Here is a 19757-nt window from a genome sequence, read left to right on the forward strand (position 1 = left end):
GTAAAACAGGAATGTCTAGAAAAATCTTCGATAAAAATGGCCTGGTATTGTATACACTGAGTAATATATGACTATTCATTATCTGCCTAATATAGGTGAAGTGTTCGGCCATAGAACAATTTAACTGTATTTACTAATACATATATTATAAGCGCTGATTAGGACTAATGCAATCATCTGGAAATAAAGCCTCCTTTCCGATTTTTAAGGCCGTTACATACATCTTAATAAAAAAAAAATAGCATATCATTGTTTGGCCATGCAATTAATTTAATTAATAATAAATCGATAGATGTACGGAATCCGCTAGATCCCTCTAAATGGCAGGCGGAACAGATATAATAATACTACATTTGAACGAAGCTTGAGGTCATCGAGAACGCGTTTCTGATGCCGATAGAACAAAGATAGACAGCGCGAAATTTTATATTTTTACCTATTATTTCGTCCTTGTGGGATTAGAAGCTGTACTCGAGATTAAATAGGGGGCGCGGTATTGAAATTACATCTGTGTTTTGAAGAAATCTTTTTGCAATGTTACAGCTAAGAATCTCGAATTTCAATATAAGCTACGAGTACCAGGAGCGAGAGCTGAGGCTATATTGTGTTACATTTGTTGTCCACGATAGACATAAGGTCTGGCGGTCAGACTAGGCCTTTCAGGTAAAGAAAGCTTAATTTAACTTTATTTTTGTTCCGTGCGGACGACACGATCGTCGTTATGGTGTGGAGACAGTGCGCAGAAGTACGAGATCGACTTACATTGGGCAAAATAAATCGAATTACATAGGTTGCATCATATGTATGGCTAATATTCCGGCTAGAAGAGACCTACGACTGGTATATAGGCCAGTTGGATCCTTCGATTTCCCAGAGTTCAATTGAGCGTTGATACAAGGCCTTTTAGAAAGGTAACTGAAGTTAAATATCATCTTAGGCACCCAATGTGCATATGACCTAGCAAGTCTTGGATCTTATGCCTGGCATTGAAATTCAGCGTTGCTTCATACAACTGGTTAAAGACACGATATGGAATGCATGTACATGCCGGTTGGTCAGTAAATGCGTTTCCGTTGCACCACCCGCAATCAAAATTTTGTCTATCGAAGAGGTCAGACTAAAGGTGCTTTATAATTTGATAGATTTCATTTATTTTAGAGCTAACGAAAGCTTATCGCGTAGAGCGGTGTACGAGGCAAGTATACTGAGTTAGCAGAACCCGAACAATAGACCACCTCAGAAGGTCTAATGCAGATATTTGTGTTTCATCATACATTCATAAAATCGTTCTAATCTTAAGGAAGCTGTTAACAAAATTAGGTAACCAGCCAATCAATGTCACTAGAAGAAACGATCACTGCGAAGAACGCCGGCAATATGCAACAGGAGGAAGCAACGTCAACCTATAGACAGGATCATGCTGAGCCTACAGCTGCATTATCATCAGCATCGCCATCAGGATGTCGATTTCTCCGTACGTCCTGCTGTTGCATAGCCCAAAGTTTTGCTCTCTCTCCTCATCCTAATTGCGCCTAAATTTCTTATGCGCCCCTTTCCCTTATCCCTCCGAAGGTCTGTTTATCTGTCTGGTGCACGTCGTGCGGTACTCCTATAGTATGTTCTCTGTTCACTTTTAGCGCTGGCAGTGGTGGCACTAGCTATAGTCTAGCAATGGCAGAGAGCAGTGCGGATCCGACCCTTTCTCCAACCTCCTCATCGGGCGAGGGCGAACCGGATGCCCGTTACCGCCAGGAAACGAGACTAGCACCCGTAGCAGTGGCAGGCAGGCCGAGAACGCCAGGTCGACCGCGCGGTGCTACACCATCAGGAGGAGGTTGAAGCGATGACGGTTAGCTCTGTTTAGAGGGCCGCGCGAATGCTACCTATCGAAAAGGTAGGCAGGCGGGCGGGCCTATAAAAGGGAAAATACGATCGGTGAAGAGCACGGGCTATGATTCGCTATGGGAACGAATTCTAATCATTGAAAAGTGAACGATGCCAGCGTAGCGTCTGCAACGAAGGTGCTGAAGGCTGACAACGAATTGACTCGAGATTCGATGTTACTTGAGATACCATTCGAACGACATATTGTTACCCTGTAGTGCCAACTCATAGTCTGACAAAGTACAAGTTTTTGCAACTATCCAGATCCTGAAAGGGAAGACCGCATCGTCTGGTTAGAGGCTAGCTCGTAGTGAACGTTGTGAATAATCAGCGAAGTCATCTGGTAGCGGAAGAAAATTCAGAGGTCGGATTCAGACAACAGGATCATTATGATAGAGTATACTCTGCTGCTTCTTGTTGGCCTTGGTAAGTTTGCTACTTTTTGGTTAGTATAGGCATCTGTTTGCAAAGCGTTCCAATAGATGCGATAGCATTCCTCTACGAGGTGTCAAAGCTATTCTCTTTACTTGTTCCATATTCATTTCTAAGTTCAAAATAATGCTTCACGAAGAAAATATGATTGTTACATTACTATGATATATGATCAGTGATACTTCTTCACTTCCTTACCCGTTTGCGATAGTTGTACACAAAATCTATATAGACAGGATGACATTATTACTAACCAGGCGTCCGATACATAGATACGACGTGGTGCCAATAAGATCATATACAAATCAAGATATGGCGCTTGCTATTAATTGAAAGTTCATCTCATAATCAGGTAATAATAGCATCAAACGTTCTTTGACAACCTTCCAAAGCTTCGTTAGCAAACCAAGAGTTAGAGTATGTCGTAACGCTCACCCACGAAACGAAAAGGTAAACGCCTAGTATGTCTAATCTAATCAGGACCAATAACGTTCACTGCGACAGATTAAAAACACCGGTTTACTTACTTTGTCTTCGTTCGACGGAAATAGATTATTGTATCTATATGGACATAGATTTGCGATAAAAGTAAACTATGATTAAATAAATAGAGTACGCTGGTTCGACCATGCCGCTGCAAGCAATAGCAAAGCAGACATCGAGATGTGACGAGCAGCGGACGTTCAAGGCACAGACGTTTTGCTTGCTGTTAACGTATTTAGAGACCTTATAATATCAAGTGGTAAAACAACCGTGATTACCTAGATGAATTCTTTCTACCTTTCAATTAGTATGGGCCGAATTTGCCGTTGCGGCGCGTAATTAAGCCCGTACATGAATTACCTTTCGGCCGACGTTTTTTTTTTTATGGAATCTACACAAGATTGTATCAAATTGCTGCCCTGTTAGAGCTTAATAGTCAGAAACAAAGCATCCTTTTCGTTATATTTGCCCTCTGAATAGCTTGATGTGAGGTTGTTGTTAGCTGCGAACGTGTGTAGTTCGGGCAGCTCGAATAGTGCTTACTTAGGTCTTCGGCCCTGTTCATAGCTCTGTTTTGTTGCTACCCTTACGATGCTGCGGCAGGGTCCACCAAAGAGGGTAATCAAAGACTCGCAATTGCCAAGACAAGGTCTGGGCCATGTTGTCGGATCAGCGACCCGACAAGATTCGCGCGAAACAGATCAGCTTGACAGGGCATCTTCCTTAGTACCGGGACATATTACGAGACCCAGAAAAGAAATACTGTATGTCGGTATCGTATCGATCAATAGCTTTTATAGACATATCTAAAGACATAGATCTGTCTTATCCGGATGAGAATGTTTTCTCCATGACGAGTAGCACGTTAAAAAGAATCAAGTGAACATCTCTTTTCTAAAATGGACTTTTCACACGATAACATTCGTTGTAAGAGGCAATAGTCGTGTACACATTAAAATCCCATAAGGACTGTTTTGTAGGCCTGTTTACCATATCACGTCATAGCTGCCGTTTTGCGTAAACGTGTTAATAAAGTTTAATAATAATAATAATAATGTAATTTGTAAAGTGTCGAACATATTGTTTTAGATCAAGTCTTGTACATGGTAATTCTCATGGAGCCTTTGTCCTGGTCGCATCCAAGGCTACCGCACGCTTTACTGAAAAAAAAAACAAGTAAAAATGTTTTCCTTGTGTCAAATGGCTCCGTTTTCGTAAACAGTCCGCTGGTAGTTAAACCTGTACGATTTTGATATTGGAAAAATTAGACCGGATTATTGAGGATCAGTTAGTCGTACTGGAATTGAACGATTTGACCTGTTTGTCTCATGAGGGCTGTCCTTAATGTGACCAAGATACTGTAAAATAACTATCCTATCGTCAGCTTTGAGGAAATCAAATTACTCAATGTGAAAAGCTGTCAATCTTTGCGAGGATTGTATAACTACTACGTAATTCAAGATTGTAGATGCGACTCTTCAAGATAGGCCTAAAAGTTTCAAATTTAAATTGAATGTCTGTCAGATGAGATTTACCTATGATTGATATTGAAAGCAAGATCTCTGTGACCCTAGCATTACAGCGGGAAAGGTCGTTGCTAACAATTGCTGCTTGTTTGGTCGGTTGTTTAGGCACAAACCTTCGGACGTACTTTTTACGAAAAACACCTATTCTACTCATTAGTTAACTGGAATCTATCTCTTCTGAGTTTATCTAGTGTACGGGTCGTCCAGAAAATCAGAGCAGAGTTATGTTTTCCTTTGGTTCATTTATATGTGCGTCATAATACTAATATACTAGTATGGATCGAAAGATAAAACTTACGGCAGTGCCATATCGGTATTATCTGTAAGTGGATTTGAGCTTATTATGGCCACAGTCCCACTGACAAAAGTTTGGAATAGATGGTTTAGCTTCAAAGGCGTTAGAAACAGCCGCGGGCAAATGTTGCGTATGATCGCTTGTAGAAGCGATCGTGTATGCTATCAATAGCTCGTTAACGTTTATTACGTATTTAAGAAATGAGCTGCACAAATACGTACGTTTCATAGACCGACAACAACTAGGTATTACCTCTCGAAAGGACGAGATAAGGAGAAAAGAACTGGGGCCAACGTGTGCAAGGGTATGATCCAAGTTTGCCATGTTGTTGGTTGTCTGCTGTCAACTCAATTACTAATAGCAATAGCTTTATTTCAAGATATTCTCCAAAATATGATTATTACCGCCCGGTCACCTTTGAGATAGTACTGGCAGTAACACCAAACTGTGCCCCCTTTCGCAACTTACCGATACCGTTCATGTTGTCTTACCGAAGCCGATACTTCGATCACAAGAATAGTGCATACACAATTGCTTCATATACTAGAAAGATGCTTGGCCATAACGAGTCGAATTGAAGCAGTCATGAAGTGCACCTGATCGAGTGTATTTACTTCAGTCGAAATATGCCCGGTATTCGCTTACTAAGTTAATCGAGACAGAAGTGCAACTCATTCTAATAATTGACCATGTTGGCAAGGGGCCAATCCTGAGCGAATCTGCCCGCCGTAATCGATGCCTAATAAAGAACGTTGAAATGAAGAAGCCCCTGTTCCATAGGCATGTTCCGAGTTGGGCACAACTATCATCCGATTTTTATCACACTAACAAATAACAATGGTGATGTTTGGCCAAATCCCTACTTCGCCGCTTACGATGGACGTTAAATAACTATTTCGTTCATGGCTTGCTCAATCAATAACAACCATAATTTAGTGGTACGTGTATATACAGTATGTATCTATACTGTTTTAGTACGGAATAAGATTGCTTACGTAAGCTGATATTTAAGCGGCGATAACTGTTTTTGTTCTATAACTTTAGATACGTTTGTAGGGGAAAGAGGTCGAGTTCTATATAGCGTGCCACTGGGTCATCCTAGAATAATGAGTGGCCATGTCAAGATTAAATGTTTTCCAATGTTCTAAGATCTGCTCTCCTTTCTGCCAGGCAACACGGCTGATAGTTCCTTTATACAAATGAGACCCTTCGATACTGCACATGAAATAATGCTAATGATGATTAGATGAAGACGTTTTCTAAAGTTATGAACCTTAATAAAGACTACAATAAAACTCGAGGAGTCGTGCATTACATAGAGGCGGGGACCTACTTACTTCGATGCTGTTTAGTTGTTCGGTCAATTCGCTATAGGAATGAACGTTTCGATAAAAAAATTGTTGAAATTTCTCTACCACTACCTATAGATAGGGTTGTGGAAAAAAAAAATTGGACAAAATTGCCTTCTTTTACACGAAGCGATCTATGATTATTATCTTAACGCACTTAAACTATATTGTTAAGAGCTATCATTCTCGGGGGGAATCAGTCCGACGCTAAACTTCGGAATTGTCAGCTTATAGTTTATATTTTGTGCTATACCATACTTTCCAGACAGGGATGTTGAGTACAATGGATTAACGGCAGGCGCCCTTAGAAGATACTCGAAAAATCGGAACGTAAAGTACTAAAAGTGCCGAGGTGGAAGTGTCTCTGTTTAAAATTAAGCATCTTACACTTAACGTGCGCTTGAGCTAATTCTTGTTAATATTTTATTATCATTATACATAACACCGGTATCGTGATTAAATAAGCACGCATACTTAATTCGTGTACTTCTATAAATTGTGATAAAAACAATTGTGGGATCGAATGATGACAGCGTCCTGTCGAATAGGACTCATTGTTGTCGTAACAACTAGCCTCTTTAGTGCAAACTTTCAAAAACACTAAGTTTTATTTATAGCAGTTACAGGTAGAATCATAGGTTATGCTTTGTTCAGTTATAGGATCCGCCAAAGTAAAAACGACCAGCACCGCCGCATATGAGTGAGAAATGAGCAGTTAAGAAAGTCTACTTTTTTTTTTGCAAGAGAAGTTCTCGTCTGGGGCTAACAAATCGGTGAATCCCAAACTAGTAAGGGTTTGTTGAAATAGCAATTTGCCATCGCTGCGTTCGTTAGGGACAGTCATCGGATGATTCTCGTCTTCCTCCAAAAACAGCCGAGGCTGGAAATCAAAGCGACTGATATCAAAGTAGAAAATATGAGAAGGGGGTGTTCGTCCTGCTCAAGTGTCAACAGGAGATGTGAATACGATATTTGTTTTATAAAGCTTTGCACCTAATTTCTAGAGATCCATTCTCGGCGCGCTGTAATATGTGGTAGCGATTGCAAACGAACTAAGTTAAGAGGTCTTAGTTCTGTTACAAAAAAAAAAACGGCGATCCAGCAGTAGGTATCCGTTCCTGTGAAGTTCGTATGCTTTTGACAAGCCTTTGCGGTGAGCTAACATTAGCATTTCCTGCTTCCGAGTCATTACTTCTTGCTCCTCAACAACTACAAATCATCATTCGTCAGTTACTGCTTTGAGAGTAGTTACTGTACAAGGATCTTAGTGATTCTGCTGACATGTGCAGCTTTATCCGTTTGTGATGACCCACATGAATGATGAGTGATAAGCATACGTTTAGCCATTAAAGTAAATCTGGCCATAAAGCCCTAACTTGTTTTACGGTCAGAGCCAATACTAAGCTACCCGTTAAAACTTCATCGATACTGCAGGATATTCGGAGAATTACTATACGGTGTTTACGAATTTGCATTCAATAGACGCCTTTTAAAAGCTTTACTGCATAATTATTTAACCGGCAACCTGCGATGCTCACCATTTTTTCTGTAATAAATATTATACATGTACAAGACGGGATCACCAGATCAAGATTATCGTTTGCTTTCATACAATGGAAGGGAAAATCATTTTGTGGCGCACATTCAGCTCTGTGGACGGTATGAAAGGAAATCTTTATTAGAATGGATATTGTTTTTGCGAGGGTATTGAACGAGGCCATTTTGTCTTGGTCAGTCCGTCTACTGCTCGGACTGAGTCTGGTAGTCAGCACGCTTTTTTAGCGTATTGTTTGGTGACGTCTTCGATAGTACGCTAGTTCGCTAATAATAGGTAGTAGTTTGCTAAAGTAACAATTTTACCCATTACGTACATACATTTCTGCTCGAACTTTTGACATCTCATAATTTGAAAGTGTCCATTTTAATGATATGGGTCATGACAGAGCCGTATAGAAACACCCACTAGCGTGACACTGCCCACGAACGTTAGACAAAAATAGTCGATTTACTTTGCTAAAAGGAAATACGTTTAGCTCGCTGTTCTTGCTAAAATCTCAAAGTCCTCTGGACTATAAATGAAGTCGATGGAGGTAGTCAAATTTACCAGCCTGTACAGTGACTGCATTGAGTCTATGGTACATGAAGCAGTTTAACTTCATTTTATAAGCATAAAAGCTAATCGCGTCCTTAAAATTATACGTAGTGATAGCATATGTGCTGGCACGCCGACTACCGCCGCCGCAACGTCCTAGTATCCTATTGCGACTTTGCCGCGTACTAAATACGGGTATGATCGAAGAATTTTAAATCTCTACGCCCGTTCCGCCATTAACAAACGCGCTCATTTGACGTCATCGCCACCGTTATATGCGTCAACATACCTATATCTATTTTCTATTTAGCTAATAGATTTGATGCATTGACATACTGACAAGCCACCCGCTTAGAGTATGACGACATATGCATGTTTTTTATTCAAGTATTCCACAATATTGTTTTTGACTTTTCACCATATGTGCACATTGACAATAAAAAAATAACTTCAAGCTAACGCTGGAGAAAAATTGTGTGGAAACATACCCTGTCTGACCCACATCTCCAGTAGGTCTAGATTGAATATATGCTGGAGATCACTGGATGTCCTAGGACGGAAAAATAGAATGTGCTATGGCCCACAAAAATTATAGAAAAGCCTTCGTTTCTCTTTAATATCTCGCGCAGGATAATGCATTACTGTCGGCCGTCAAGTAGTAACATAAATGGCGCCTCGGGTAACGGATGCGCTCAACAACAATCAGACAATTGAAGTGTATGCTCGCAATTTTGGGATAGTGTTTTGTCGGTCACGCATCTACTATCTGTGTGATAATGTCGACTGTGAATAAGAAAAATGACTACTATAAGTAACAAGAGAGTCTGATTTTTCTAGCACCGGCAAACACTGACTTTGCTTGATGACGTCGTACGATACTGTGCTTCGAATTTTATGCCCGGTACTGCTGGCGGCATCCCATCGAACGCCTGGCTCCTAGCGTCAAACGAAGTGTGTCTGGGTTAAATTTCAAACCCACATTAACTATTTTACCATGACGCGGACACCATTCCTGCGCACCAGCCTGAGCGTTAGGTAACACGTGAACGTCAGGCAAAGGTGCGTGAATGAAAGTGCAATGCCAGTATCTGTTTTGTTTGAAATTGATGCTCTTGAAGTAAAAAATATGTATTGCAGCGGACGTATTAATTGACGTAAGATCTGTCATATCTAGATATCAGCGCTAATAATAATAGCAAATACTGTTCGCCATTTGTTTACAAAATTAAGTTACAAGTTTATTGCTCTAAAAAGAAGGAACGTTTGAAGGATATAACTATCCTTCATTATATCTAACGACTGTCTCCCGAACACAACATTCGATGAGATATTCTTACTGTAGGACAGGAGGTAATGCAAAATGGCCGTAAATAATAATTTTACCAAATGTTACCGAATGTCCTGTGTTGCCTAATAGACAGTTGGTCGCCTGTTCAATGCTCTGGCCACAGTTGGAAAAAGGTCTTATTTCCCCGGAAAACCAAATATAAATGAAAAGCTTGCTTTGAAACAGAACTCTGAGTAGAGAAAAAGGACTAACTTTAAAACCAACTCTGAAGTTACGTAAGGCACAATGCTTTAGATGAGCGAAGTGCAATGTATCAGAATCATTAAGTACTAGTTTCGAACGCTCAGTTCTTCTTTGCAGTTATTGGTAAGCACAGACTATTTTCACCTAGGTTTAACAATATACGGATAATTTAAAATAGTGACACCTTTTGCAGATATTTTCTCCAATTTCACCACGAAAAGGTTTTTGTTCGTAAACGATATCTAGCAAGAAATGTACCTAAATAGGATCCATTGAATAAGCCTCACACGTTGAATGAATGTTTGCTCTTCCAACAGACGACTCTGTTAACGATCTAAATGTAATTACTAAGCTTACATATTCACAGAACGCACCCAGCTAACAGACCGATTCGTTTAACGCAACGCTTAACTGTAGCTTGCACTTGTTTTTCCCAGAACGTCGACAAATTTATTTTCACATACGTCATTATACGTTTTTTAGTTTCCTAGTCATACTTAAGCTCTTATCTTGCTCGTAAGTGCGGTCCCCATACGGACCCTAAAACATCCAGGCTGCAGCAGAGTATACGACACAGATTCATACACAGAATAGCGATTCCTTAATATAGGCTAAATTATTAATATACTCCATAACCTACATAGCAATAATTAAAAGGGCCAGAATGATTCAAGGACCACCGACACAACCAAGAACACGTTCATACTTCGACACGGTTGTCGAAACGATTTGACGAGGACCTCTTGTCAATTGCTATGCTACACTGTACAGCGAAAAGGTCAATGCAGAATTCGGAAGTAAGCATAAAAAAATACTAACATGTAATACTGCCCGTGCCCTATGAAACGCCATAAATCAACGTCATTAGAATTACTGTCTGTGTCCAAAAAAATGACATTGCAGCGATCCCACTTCTTACCGGACTCAAGCTTACCCAATACGGGAAGTTCATATTGGGCAACGTGAATATTGGGCTTGTCATCATTCAATAGGGCAACTGTAAATGACAATCTTAGTTTTTACCTCCGCTCGTCGTTCAAACGAAGCTCCAGCGTCATTTTCCGCGCTTCTCCCTACTGTTTTATTTCTTCGATCCGCCATCTCCTGAGGTCATAATCTGTGCTCCAACTGCCATCTCGACGCATTAACATTTCAGTGCGTCTTTATTAGGAAACATTTGTTAACTACCTGACCTTGTGGGTTTGTAGCTTTACAGGCCCGATCGTACCAGCAACGCTGTAGTAACAAGCCTCCAAATAAATCCTGAGGGATTTATTTTCTGTTGTCGTTTCTGTCGAGGTCGGCAAAAATGCTTGGCCTTTCTTGGTAGTTAGACCAGTTGGCCTTTAGAGAAATCGCTTCCAACAAGAAGAAGCTTCTTCTTAAAAAAATTACGACCACAAGTACCCCTTTGATTCTCAATAATGGCTCTCTGTCAACTAAAAATTTTTGTTTGTACGAAAAACTGCCCCGGCTAATTAGCTGGCTACATGAAATAAAAACGTTCAGATAAACACCGAAAATTCTGCAATAATGGCTAGCATAAATACGACGATAACGTAACCGTAATCTGGATTAGGATCTTGTAACGCATTTATTATAGACTGGACACCCTCGCGGGCTTTATTCTGTGCCCATTTGGCAATTTGATTGATTCCAATGTTTCAAATGTTCCTGCTTTTTCTCATTGCAATTTATTTATTAATCGATAAAAGATAATCTAACTCGACTATTAAACATGGGAATATCAACCCGCCTGCAGCACAGCTGAACCTCTAACAATGCCACATTATCGACGTAAACCCATATAATTCAAAAGTTTAGGTAAACCGCACCCCCAACTGTATTTGAGAAGTAAATTTTTTTCTCAAACATCAATTTTCAAATAGTTTTGGAAGCGAAACCTCCAGTTCTCTCAGAAATTTTGCTCAACGGATCCCAAGCAGCTCGTCTATAAACGAACGGTCGAACTTTTCTAAATTTAGCAATAAATTATTTAATCTATTATCTGATACCAGTCATCGAAATAGAAGCTACAGCCTACCCTGTCGGTTAATAGAAAACTGGATTAAAACCGCCATTTTAGACATTCGCTTTCAGGGGGATCGTGACTTCGACGCGGGTGGATCTAAAAATGTTTGCCATTTATTTTTCATTTAGAACATGATATTTGAATGATAAAAGACACGCTCTCTTCACTTACGAACCGAACTTTAAGTTTATGACAGATGGATAGCGGATCAGATGTGTATTGACCAGGAAAGTAAGTTTCGCTCTGGCAAGTCTCAGTTCTCTTTTGTTGGCAAAAAAAAACGTAACGCGGCCATTTGCCAAAGCTCGAGATCGCTTCACTCATACGACAGGATCTACGCTAGAGTGTCGCATGGCACACGCTGAAAGAACCGTCGTGTATCAATCATTTAGACCTGCTCATCTAAGTAGCAGATGACAGGGTAACAGAATATGAATCAATTTGAGTTCGCCAATATAACAGATGAACAGCGGAAGGAGACGCTGGCAACAACGACGACGACGACGACCATTACAACAGCCTAGTACAGGAGGGCGTCTTTCTTTCACAATGAAACGAAAGCAAACATTTACGTCGGCGGCGTCAGCTAAGGGCGGTACCTGCCGGGTGTCGCGCGGTGCCTTCTGAGTCGGTGAATACGGAAAAATAGAACGGCGGATAAAAACGATCTGAATGACAATAATCAACAATAGTACCGGGTGCGGGATCGCTGTTTGACCTTAGGAAGTTGTTCGAATTGTTGGTGCTGGTGTTGCCTATGAGGGGGCATAACCTCTGTTGGAACATGAGAAGTTTTTCGGCAGTAGATTATGGGCTTGGGCTTGACCTTGATCGCGTGGTGTGGATGACCCCGGTGCTATACTACTTCGGGTACATTTACTCAGTTTATATATCGGGTATAATTTACTGACTAGGTGAAAATAGCCTTGCCGAACTTCGTGACATACTTCTATGACGGTTAACGTTATTATAGGCCCAGCAGCTTCGGTGCTAACGTGCAGATTATCTCATATAATTTGAATGGTGCATGCACCTTAGAGTTGCTAGGTTAATTTTGGAGCGGCAGGGGATTTCACACGATTTCCTGCATGAAGACTCACCAAATATTGATTACAGCTGTTTGCTTTCACGTTGACTTACGTTTTCCATCTAAGAATCTTGAAATTCATAAAATCGCATCGTACGACCCGCAACGCAAGAACGATATGGAAAAAATTTCTAATTTGAAAAAATTAATCTAAGTTAAGCTGCCTAAAGTAAAAAACATCAGTTCGCTAAATAGCAAAAGATCAGATCTCATAAAAAAAATTATATCTCACTTAAATTTTTCATTACTCGTTGTCTGACGACCTTCAGGTTGCTCTTGAGCTATTACAACCTCAGTCATCCATCTGGGGCTAGTTAACGAAGATTAATTCATACCAAGTTGTGGCCTGTTTAAATAACTAATTAGCGAGCCCTAGACAATAGTCTCCGATATAATATATGCTTCAAGCATACCGTCGTGTAATTCTCATGGAAAAATCGCCTCTTTGAATGTTATTGTCCATCGTTTCAGTAGTTAATATATGTCGAACACGACTGACAAAATGCCTGTAATAAAAGTTACGCACTTTTCGATAACTGCCTTTCGTAACTATAAGTACTCTAAAAAACTGGCACTAGATCAGGGGAGTTAGAGTGTGGTATCTCTAGGAAATATAGCCAACGTGTATAGTTCTACCTGGAACTAGAAATAACGCTCGAGCAATACATGAGTCTTTCGTGGAAAAGCTGGCCGATACGTAAAGTGATAAGTTCTATCGAGAGGCATGAACCACAAAAAACGAGCGCTTCGTGCAGTGCCCTTCCGACCGTCTAACATATTTATAGTGGACATAACGTCTATTTAGTCAAGCCTGCTCAAATATGTTTATGGTATCTTATGGACACCAATTATGTAAGATTATTTGGCACACATACCATTGTCATGAATGAGATAATAAATCATTTCGATGGTACAGATCATTGAATAAATATCGTTATCTGTTTGACAAAAACGAAATATTTCAGTATTACTTTTGTAAACAATTCGAACTATATGAGCTCACTTTCGATTCGAACGCAATGTACGGCTAGACCATCAGACCACTATCACGACGAGTCGTCGTTCCTCACACCAGCCAGCCCGTCTAGCCAACGCCAGACGTTTTTCTACGTCCGCATTATATGCGTCAAGGATCGAGAATGCAAAGAGGTCGCAACTATACACTGCCCTTGGAAAGGACAATAGTTTTGTAGACAATTGAAAAATGGGATCAGCTTTTCAGTAACTAATGAGGCTTGAGTTGATGGATATGGCTGTCACCAAGGTCAGAGATCAACCATACACGCTTGCAAAACTAAAGCGTTTAGCTTTATTTGTCTGCTTTCATCTGCAGAACGAATCAAAATAGTACCATATATTGTACCCATCGCTCTAGGTCCGGTTGTGTGGCCTCCGAATATATTCATTTTCCACTTACATGATTCTGCCTCACATCTAGTGTACGATGTATTGTCCAAGATACCTAAAATCTACAGTGAGCGTAGACTGACACCTTCACAGGTGTACCCAGCATAATTTCTACTCGGGTAGCTGCTGTGCAAGCATGGGTTACGGGTAACGTTTGCCCAATTCTTAAAAAAAAATTATAAAAAACTATGGCGGACCTATTATTTGATAGCATGAGATGCAATATCGCCCAAAGCTTCATTTTATGATGGTATTTAAATAAATACTTAGACGACTGAGTTCTGATGGGAAACGTGCGTGTTAGTCCAGGTCGCAAACTTCACACTGATTCATTTAGAGAAACGCATTTTGTTTCGCGCCTTGGGCTCATTCCGACCAATCCTATTTCTGTCCAATTGCTGGGATATGCTTATCACAACATGACCAACGCTACTCGTAGACTAACTATAGGGTTCTGTGCTTTCCACTAGTAGATCATTTATACTTGTCCGTACTGCTAAGGCGTTCTATTCAGATAGGTGCACCAATATTTGGCTCCCTTAAACGAGAGGTATATATATATATATACATATACCAAGTATCACTGCCCCGCCTGAAAAAGATGGAAACTAGACAGTGTGATCTGTGCCCCTTTGGGTGCACGTCTAATATGAAGCTTCCCTGCCGAGACAATACAAAGTGAACAGACCACGACTTAAGACACTGTTTTTGATACGGAAATGTCTAGTTACAATGATCGATCTTGTGAGCAAACGCTAATCTTTAGCCACTTTTTGCAACTCAGCCAGTAACCCACCGCTGTTAGTTTCTACTACAATAGCACTATGTCTGTGATCGTATGATGTAAATTGCTAGTATCACGGAAAACTGTCATTGGTATTAGGACTTAAAGAAAGGAGTTTTGTACTAGGCAAGGAAATTAGCTCCCCTTGCCGAGACCAGAAGACGACACTTGACAAAAGCTGTAAACAAGAGACAATTTAAACTTGTACGTAATGCTAGAAGACCTTCATTGCTTACTTCTTACAAGTAAAAAAGATCGTCTGTACAAATGATAAGCCACTCAGCTACTACATATAAGTGAATATAAGTACGACGGTATGTAAATTATTGTCGTTTATAAAAGCAGTTTCGCCAACGGACAGTGGTGATGAACAAATTTATCAGCAAACTAACACTCGTCATAGGCAGTTATCTATACAACAATCACCGATAAATCAATTTTTGCTATAACCGCAGTAGAAGCAATCGATCAACATATTTCGGACAGAGAGCTGAACCATTTTTAATGAATACTCCTTCCTATGAAAAGAAAAACAAGACCGGCGTCTATGTACTACGTGTTTGTACCTAAAAACAATCCTTACCGTTGACCTACCGCAGCTAGGATAAGGTTAATGGGAAAGTGCATTAACCGTTGTGCGTTCGCCCCGCTTCCTGATCAGCGCAACAATTAGTAACAAAATTATCTCGCAGGATATCGACGTGCTCCCTCTCTGAGCTGAAACTATTTGGTTAGCAGCTCCTAATCGTGATAGCAATTCGCTGGTATTTCATCCTACGGCTGACGTAAATTTCGGCCGCAGGTTCATATCGTTGTTACGGTTATTTTTCTTTCTTCGTTTTCTTCGTTCGTTATAAATCTGACGCCTGTTCAGCATGGCGCTATCTTCCTAAACCTAATATTCGAATGATATAGGAAGTTATTTGCTTTCCCCGTATGCTCCCGCCACGACCGTTACACGTACGTTTTTTCGAACAATACCATGGAAAGCTTGTCAATGGTCCAAAGGTTTTAGAAATACTCTGTTATTGTTATTATTCTGACTAACGCTATGATGACATGTTTGTAGCTATATGCGTCTATATGAGTTGATTCCTTTGGTGGTTTAATATTGCAAGGAATATGGCATAACATGAGCAGTGTCTCATCAGTGACTGTGCTCAAGTCTGCTCCCAATGTGTAAACACAGTTTCGTTTCTATTTTTGAGATCTGTTGAAGCATCGAGACTACCAAGGCTCAAATAACTATTGTTTAGCTAGTTAAGTCTAATATTGAATTGCTAGAAATGAATTCGGCGGACTTTGAAATCGAATCGTTTTCAAATTACGCGCTACTAGCACAAACAATTTGACTCGTAAGTAGTCCAGTTTTGTAACAAGTGAGCAAAGGCAGGTCTAGTTCACTCCAGCAGGAATAAGTTTAGAGGAAAAAATCTTTTAGGCTCAAAAATCAATGTTAAGTGGCCAAGTTTTTGTTCATCAAAAGCCACAGCGCTGCGAAAATTCAGACTCTAGGCAAGAAGGTCCTAAATACAGCACGTGAATCGCGAAAACGATTCCAGAACTGAAGGGAAATGAAGTGTTGAAGACGAGCGAGGAGATGATTAGATGTCGGCGCCCGAAGGACAAAACCGCAATGTTGCAACTGAAGAAGCTTTTCACAAAAGCAGAGCTTAAAGTTCAAAGACTCTTTCGGCCAAAACTAGACTTTTACATTTCACGTGCTACATAATTACAACCCAGACACTGAAAATCCAAATCAAAAGGTTAAATTAGGGTTGCTATGAATTGACTTCAGATAAATTAAAAATGCGTTGGTGTGTATCCCACATGCAATTGCGGAAAACAACAAAAAACTCATCTGGAGCATGCGGTCGCCTCTCATCTCTACTGCGGGTTGGGAGGCTAATTGGGCAATTGGGCTAACTGAGTGACCAGGCGGGGGAACGGCGAAACAAATAATTTGATAGCAGTGTCTCGTAGATCTAATGGCAGTGCTCACTACAGACATCGGGGACATCTGCTACAATGAGATACACACTGGAACTGAACCAATGAATGCAACCCGCTATCCCGAGTTCCTCAAGGAATCTATAGATCGTTGGTATGGGAATTGAAAGCACGCAGTCTGGTCACAACGCGAAATCTCATCACCGTGAGTTGAGTCCTTTTTTATTGAGCGAAGGAATATTTAATGTTGGTCTCAATTCGTCATTTGATTCTCCGGATCAAAGTCCGTGTGATCACGGGGACACCGATAGGGCTATCTTACTATTGGGAAGGGATGGGAAGGCCAAATCTTACTATTCGCTTGTTATTTCTATCTAGAGACATTACATATGGTAACACGAATGGCAGGTATATGGCTGTCCAAAAGCTACCACAGCGCTACTACGTATGTGCTAAAAAACGAAAGAGATAATTTCAAATATATATTAAAAAATCATCATTCTAGCCCGTTTAAGTATTCCGATTTCGAAACCCGGCGGAGATGCTAACAACAGTGTCGTACGTTAGTGTATCCCAACAATGGTTAGGCATGGCTATGTCTGACGTGTTTGTATGCCTTTTTATGATTATCTCAATATTTCCCCCAACTGTAGGTACAATTAGATCAATTATCATCTCTTACCATACTTAGGAATTGTGAAGTCTTTTATTCCGCTTTGACCTACTAAAGTAAATTCCGTTCGATGATCAGAGTCGATGAAAAATTATAGCTGTTGCCAAACACTACGTCTTCTTCGGCATATAACTCGCTCTAACGGTCAAACCTCTTTGGCCGACTAAATGGCAAAACAATCTGGCTGTTATTTAATGATTGTAATAATGTGGTCAAACAGATGTCGGATATAGCCTACACGGCAATTTCGAGTTGAAATTCCAAACGTATTACGAGTATACGCACTTCGTTTAGGGTTGCCGTTTGTCGTCTATTTTCGTTTCTATTCTCTGCCTCCTTCATATGTCAACGACTTTCTCGGCGACATTCGGTGGAATATAAGATACGAAGTATATTTCTGTTACGCTCGATAGGAAAGGAACGTATATAATCTACTAATAAGGTTATGAAATCCTTTTGCGTCGCTGGTCTCGTCCAGCCACTATGACTTGGTTCCTTTTGTTCTTTTATCTGGATCGTTTGTATTGCCTAATGTTATACATTTGGATAGCTCTAGATGCAAGCTAATATGGAAAAAGTTAGAGAAAGGATACGGCTATTGTTTAGTTGGATTTCTGTTCGTCGACCAATTCGATCGTACATAAAATTCAAGCCGCTCGCGTATCTTCAAATCGATCGGCGACTCAAAATTGTTCACCGAGCAAAATGAGACTATTGATTAAATGTTAAGTCGTGGCCAGTGTCAGTCGACTGTTCTCAGCCACCTTTTTAATGCTTACCTACTCTATAAGCGTGGTCGGAGGATAAATAAGAACAGGAGTACATTCGGTGAAAGAAGAGCAAATAAAAGACGCGTCTGTTTCGTTATGGACAGAAAGTAGTCAAAGAGTCAGAAAAGAGCTCTCGCGCGTATGGCTGCAACAGCCTAAAGGGGGACTTGTTGGCGTACTCGGCTGTACAACGATCGGACGGTGACTACAACAATGGCGTGATCTGGAACGTTCGAGGTCCGCTAAAACAAGAGAGGAAAAAAAGGATGTTAGTTTTCTAAAGCCCCCGCTTTCCACGCCATTTTTCACCTGTTTCGCGTTTCTTATCAGCGACTCTCCTTTCTGTTTTCTCAACTGAGTTCTCCGCAAAAGCATCGACCTAGGTGACGATGACGGAACAGCAACATTGATGTTGAATGAGCACGAAGAGGCAGACGGGTAACCGTCCCTAGAGAAGCTGGAAAAATAGGAATAGATCAACGCGAAGCCGCTTACCGCAACACATTCACACGGAACCACACACATGGTTATCGAAACACCCGTTGAGGAGTAGACTGCCTCCAGAATATAACACAGATATAGCCGGAATAGAACACAGACGGCGAGCAGTCCTGCACCTCTTATATTTGCGAAGAAAATAAATACCTGGTTATTTTATACTTAAGCGCGCATATGTCACATCAAGGACACTAAGGAAATCCAGTTCGGAGAGGACGCTAAGCACGCCGGAAGATGGCTGATGTAAATCATATAATGTGTACGAGCGAAAAGAACGGTTAGATCCCTTGGTCAACAGCGCCATGGTGTCAGAGATGCCACTGTGAACGTACCTTATTTCCGCTTTCAGATAAAACAAATTGCGAGAGAGCTCCCGGCCGGGTTAGTTTTTTGTATGACTTTGGCTAGCCGGTTGATGGAAAGAGGCTTAGGTATTAGGAGTACCGCACATGACTTAAGCAGCAGAATACAGAATGCAGTGTCGAGCTTTTCGCTTCACTGATACAATAAATCAGGACGAGCATGAACAAACCGGGAAAAGGATCATGTCCAAGGTTTATAAGACAACGGAGAATAGGCTGGAACATGACTGAAACATCTCAGTAATGATAAAGAAAACGTTAACATTTAAATAACTTTCTAAAGCAATGAGCACAACGAGTGTAAGGCAGGGAAACGCCACACCTCCCCTATTTCGACCGCAATAGTTCTTCTTCCAACTACTTTAAGCCTAGTTTCTGCGTATACGAAACATATTTTAGATATGTAAATGTATCATATATACTTACTATATAGAACATAAGCAAAGAGCGTAAAAGTAACTCATGCGAGGATTCCGCGTATGCTCCATGTCTAATATAATTAATTAAAATAACGCCAACTCTACTGCTCATTTTCACGCAGCTACGTTGCTGCTGTGTAGAGGACTGATTAAGTTTACGCGCACGCTGTTTGGATAATATAA

At 40.6% G+C, this 19757-nt stretch overlaps 1 protein-coding gene across 2 annotated transcripts in view; it reads left to right on the top strand.

Annotated features, from left to right (window-relative positions):
- The first annotated feature begins 1766 nt into the window (after positions 1 to 1766).
- LOC111251595 (carbonic anhydrase 2-like) overlaps positions 1767 to 19757 on the top strand; it is a 36855-nt gene continuing 18864 nt past the window's right edge. For both annotated transcript variants that reach the window (XM_086990104.1, XM_022808284.2), the window contains exon 1: positions 1767 to 2310. Coding sequence is in view for 1 of the 2 variants with exons in the window: in XM_022808284.2 (XP_022664019.1) it covers positions 2274 to 2310 (37 nt within the window). In the remaining variant the exon portion in view is untranslated. The remainder of the gene's footprint in view (positions 2311 to 19757) is intronic.

Source organism: Varroa destructor, unplaced genomic scaffold (assembly GCF_002443255.2).
Source record: "Varroa destructor unplaced genomic scaffold, Vdes_3.0 BEIS01000005.1, whole genome shotgun sequence".
Taxonomy (NCBI): domain Eukaryota; kingdom Metazoa; phylum Arthropoda; class Arachnida; order Mesostigmata; family Varroidae; genus Varroa; species Varroa destructor.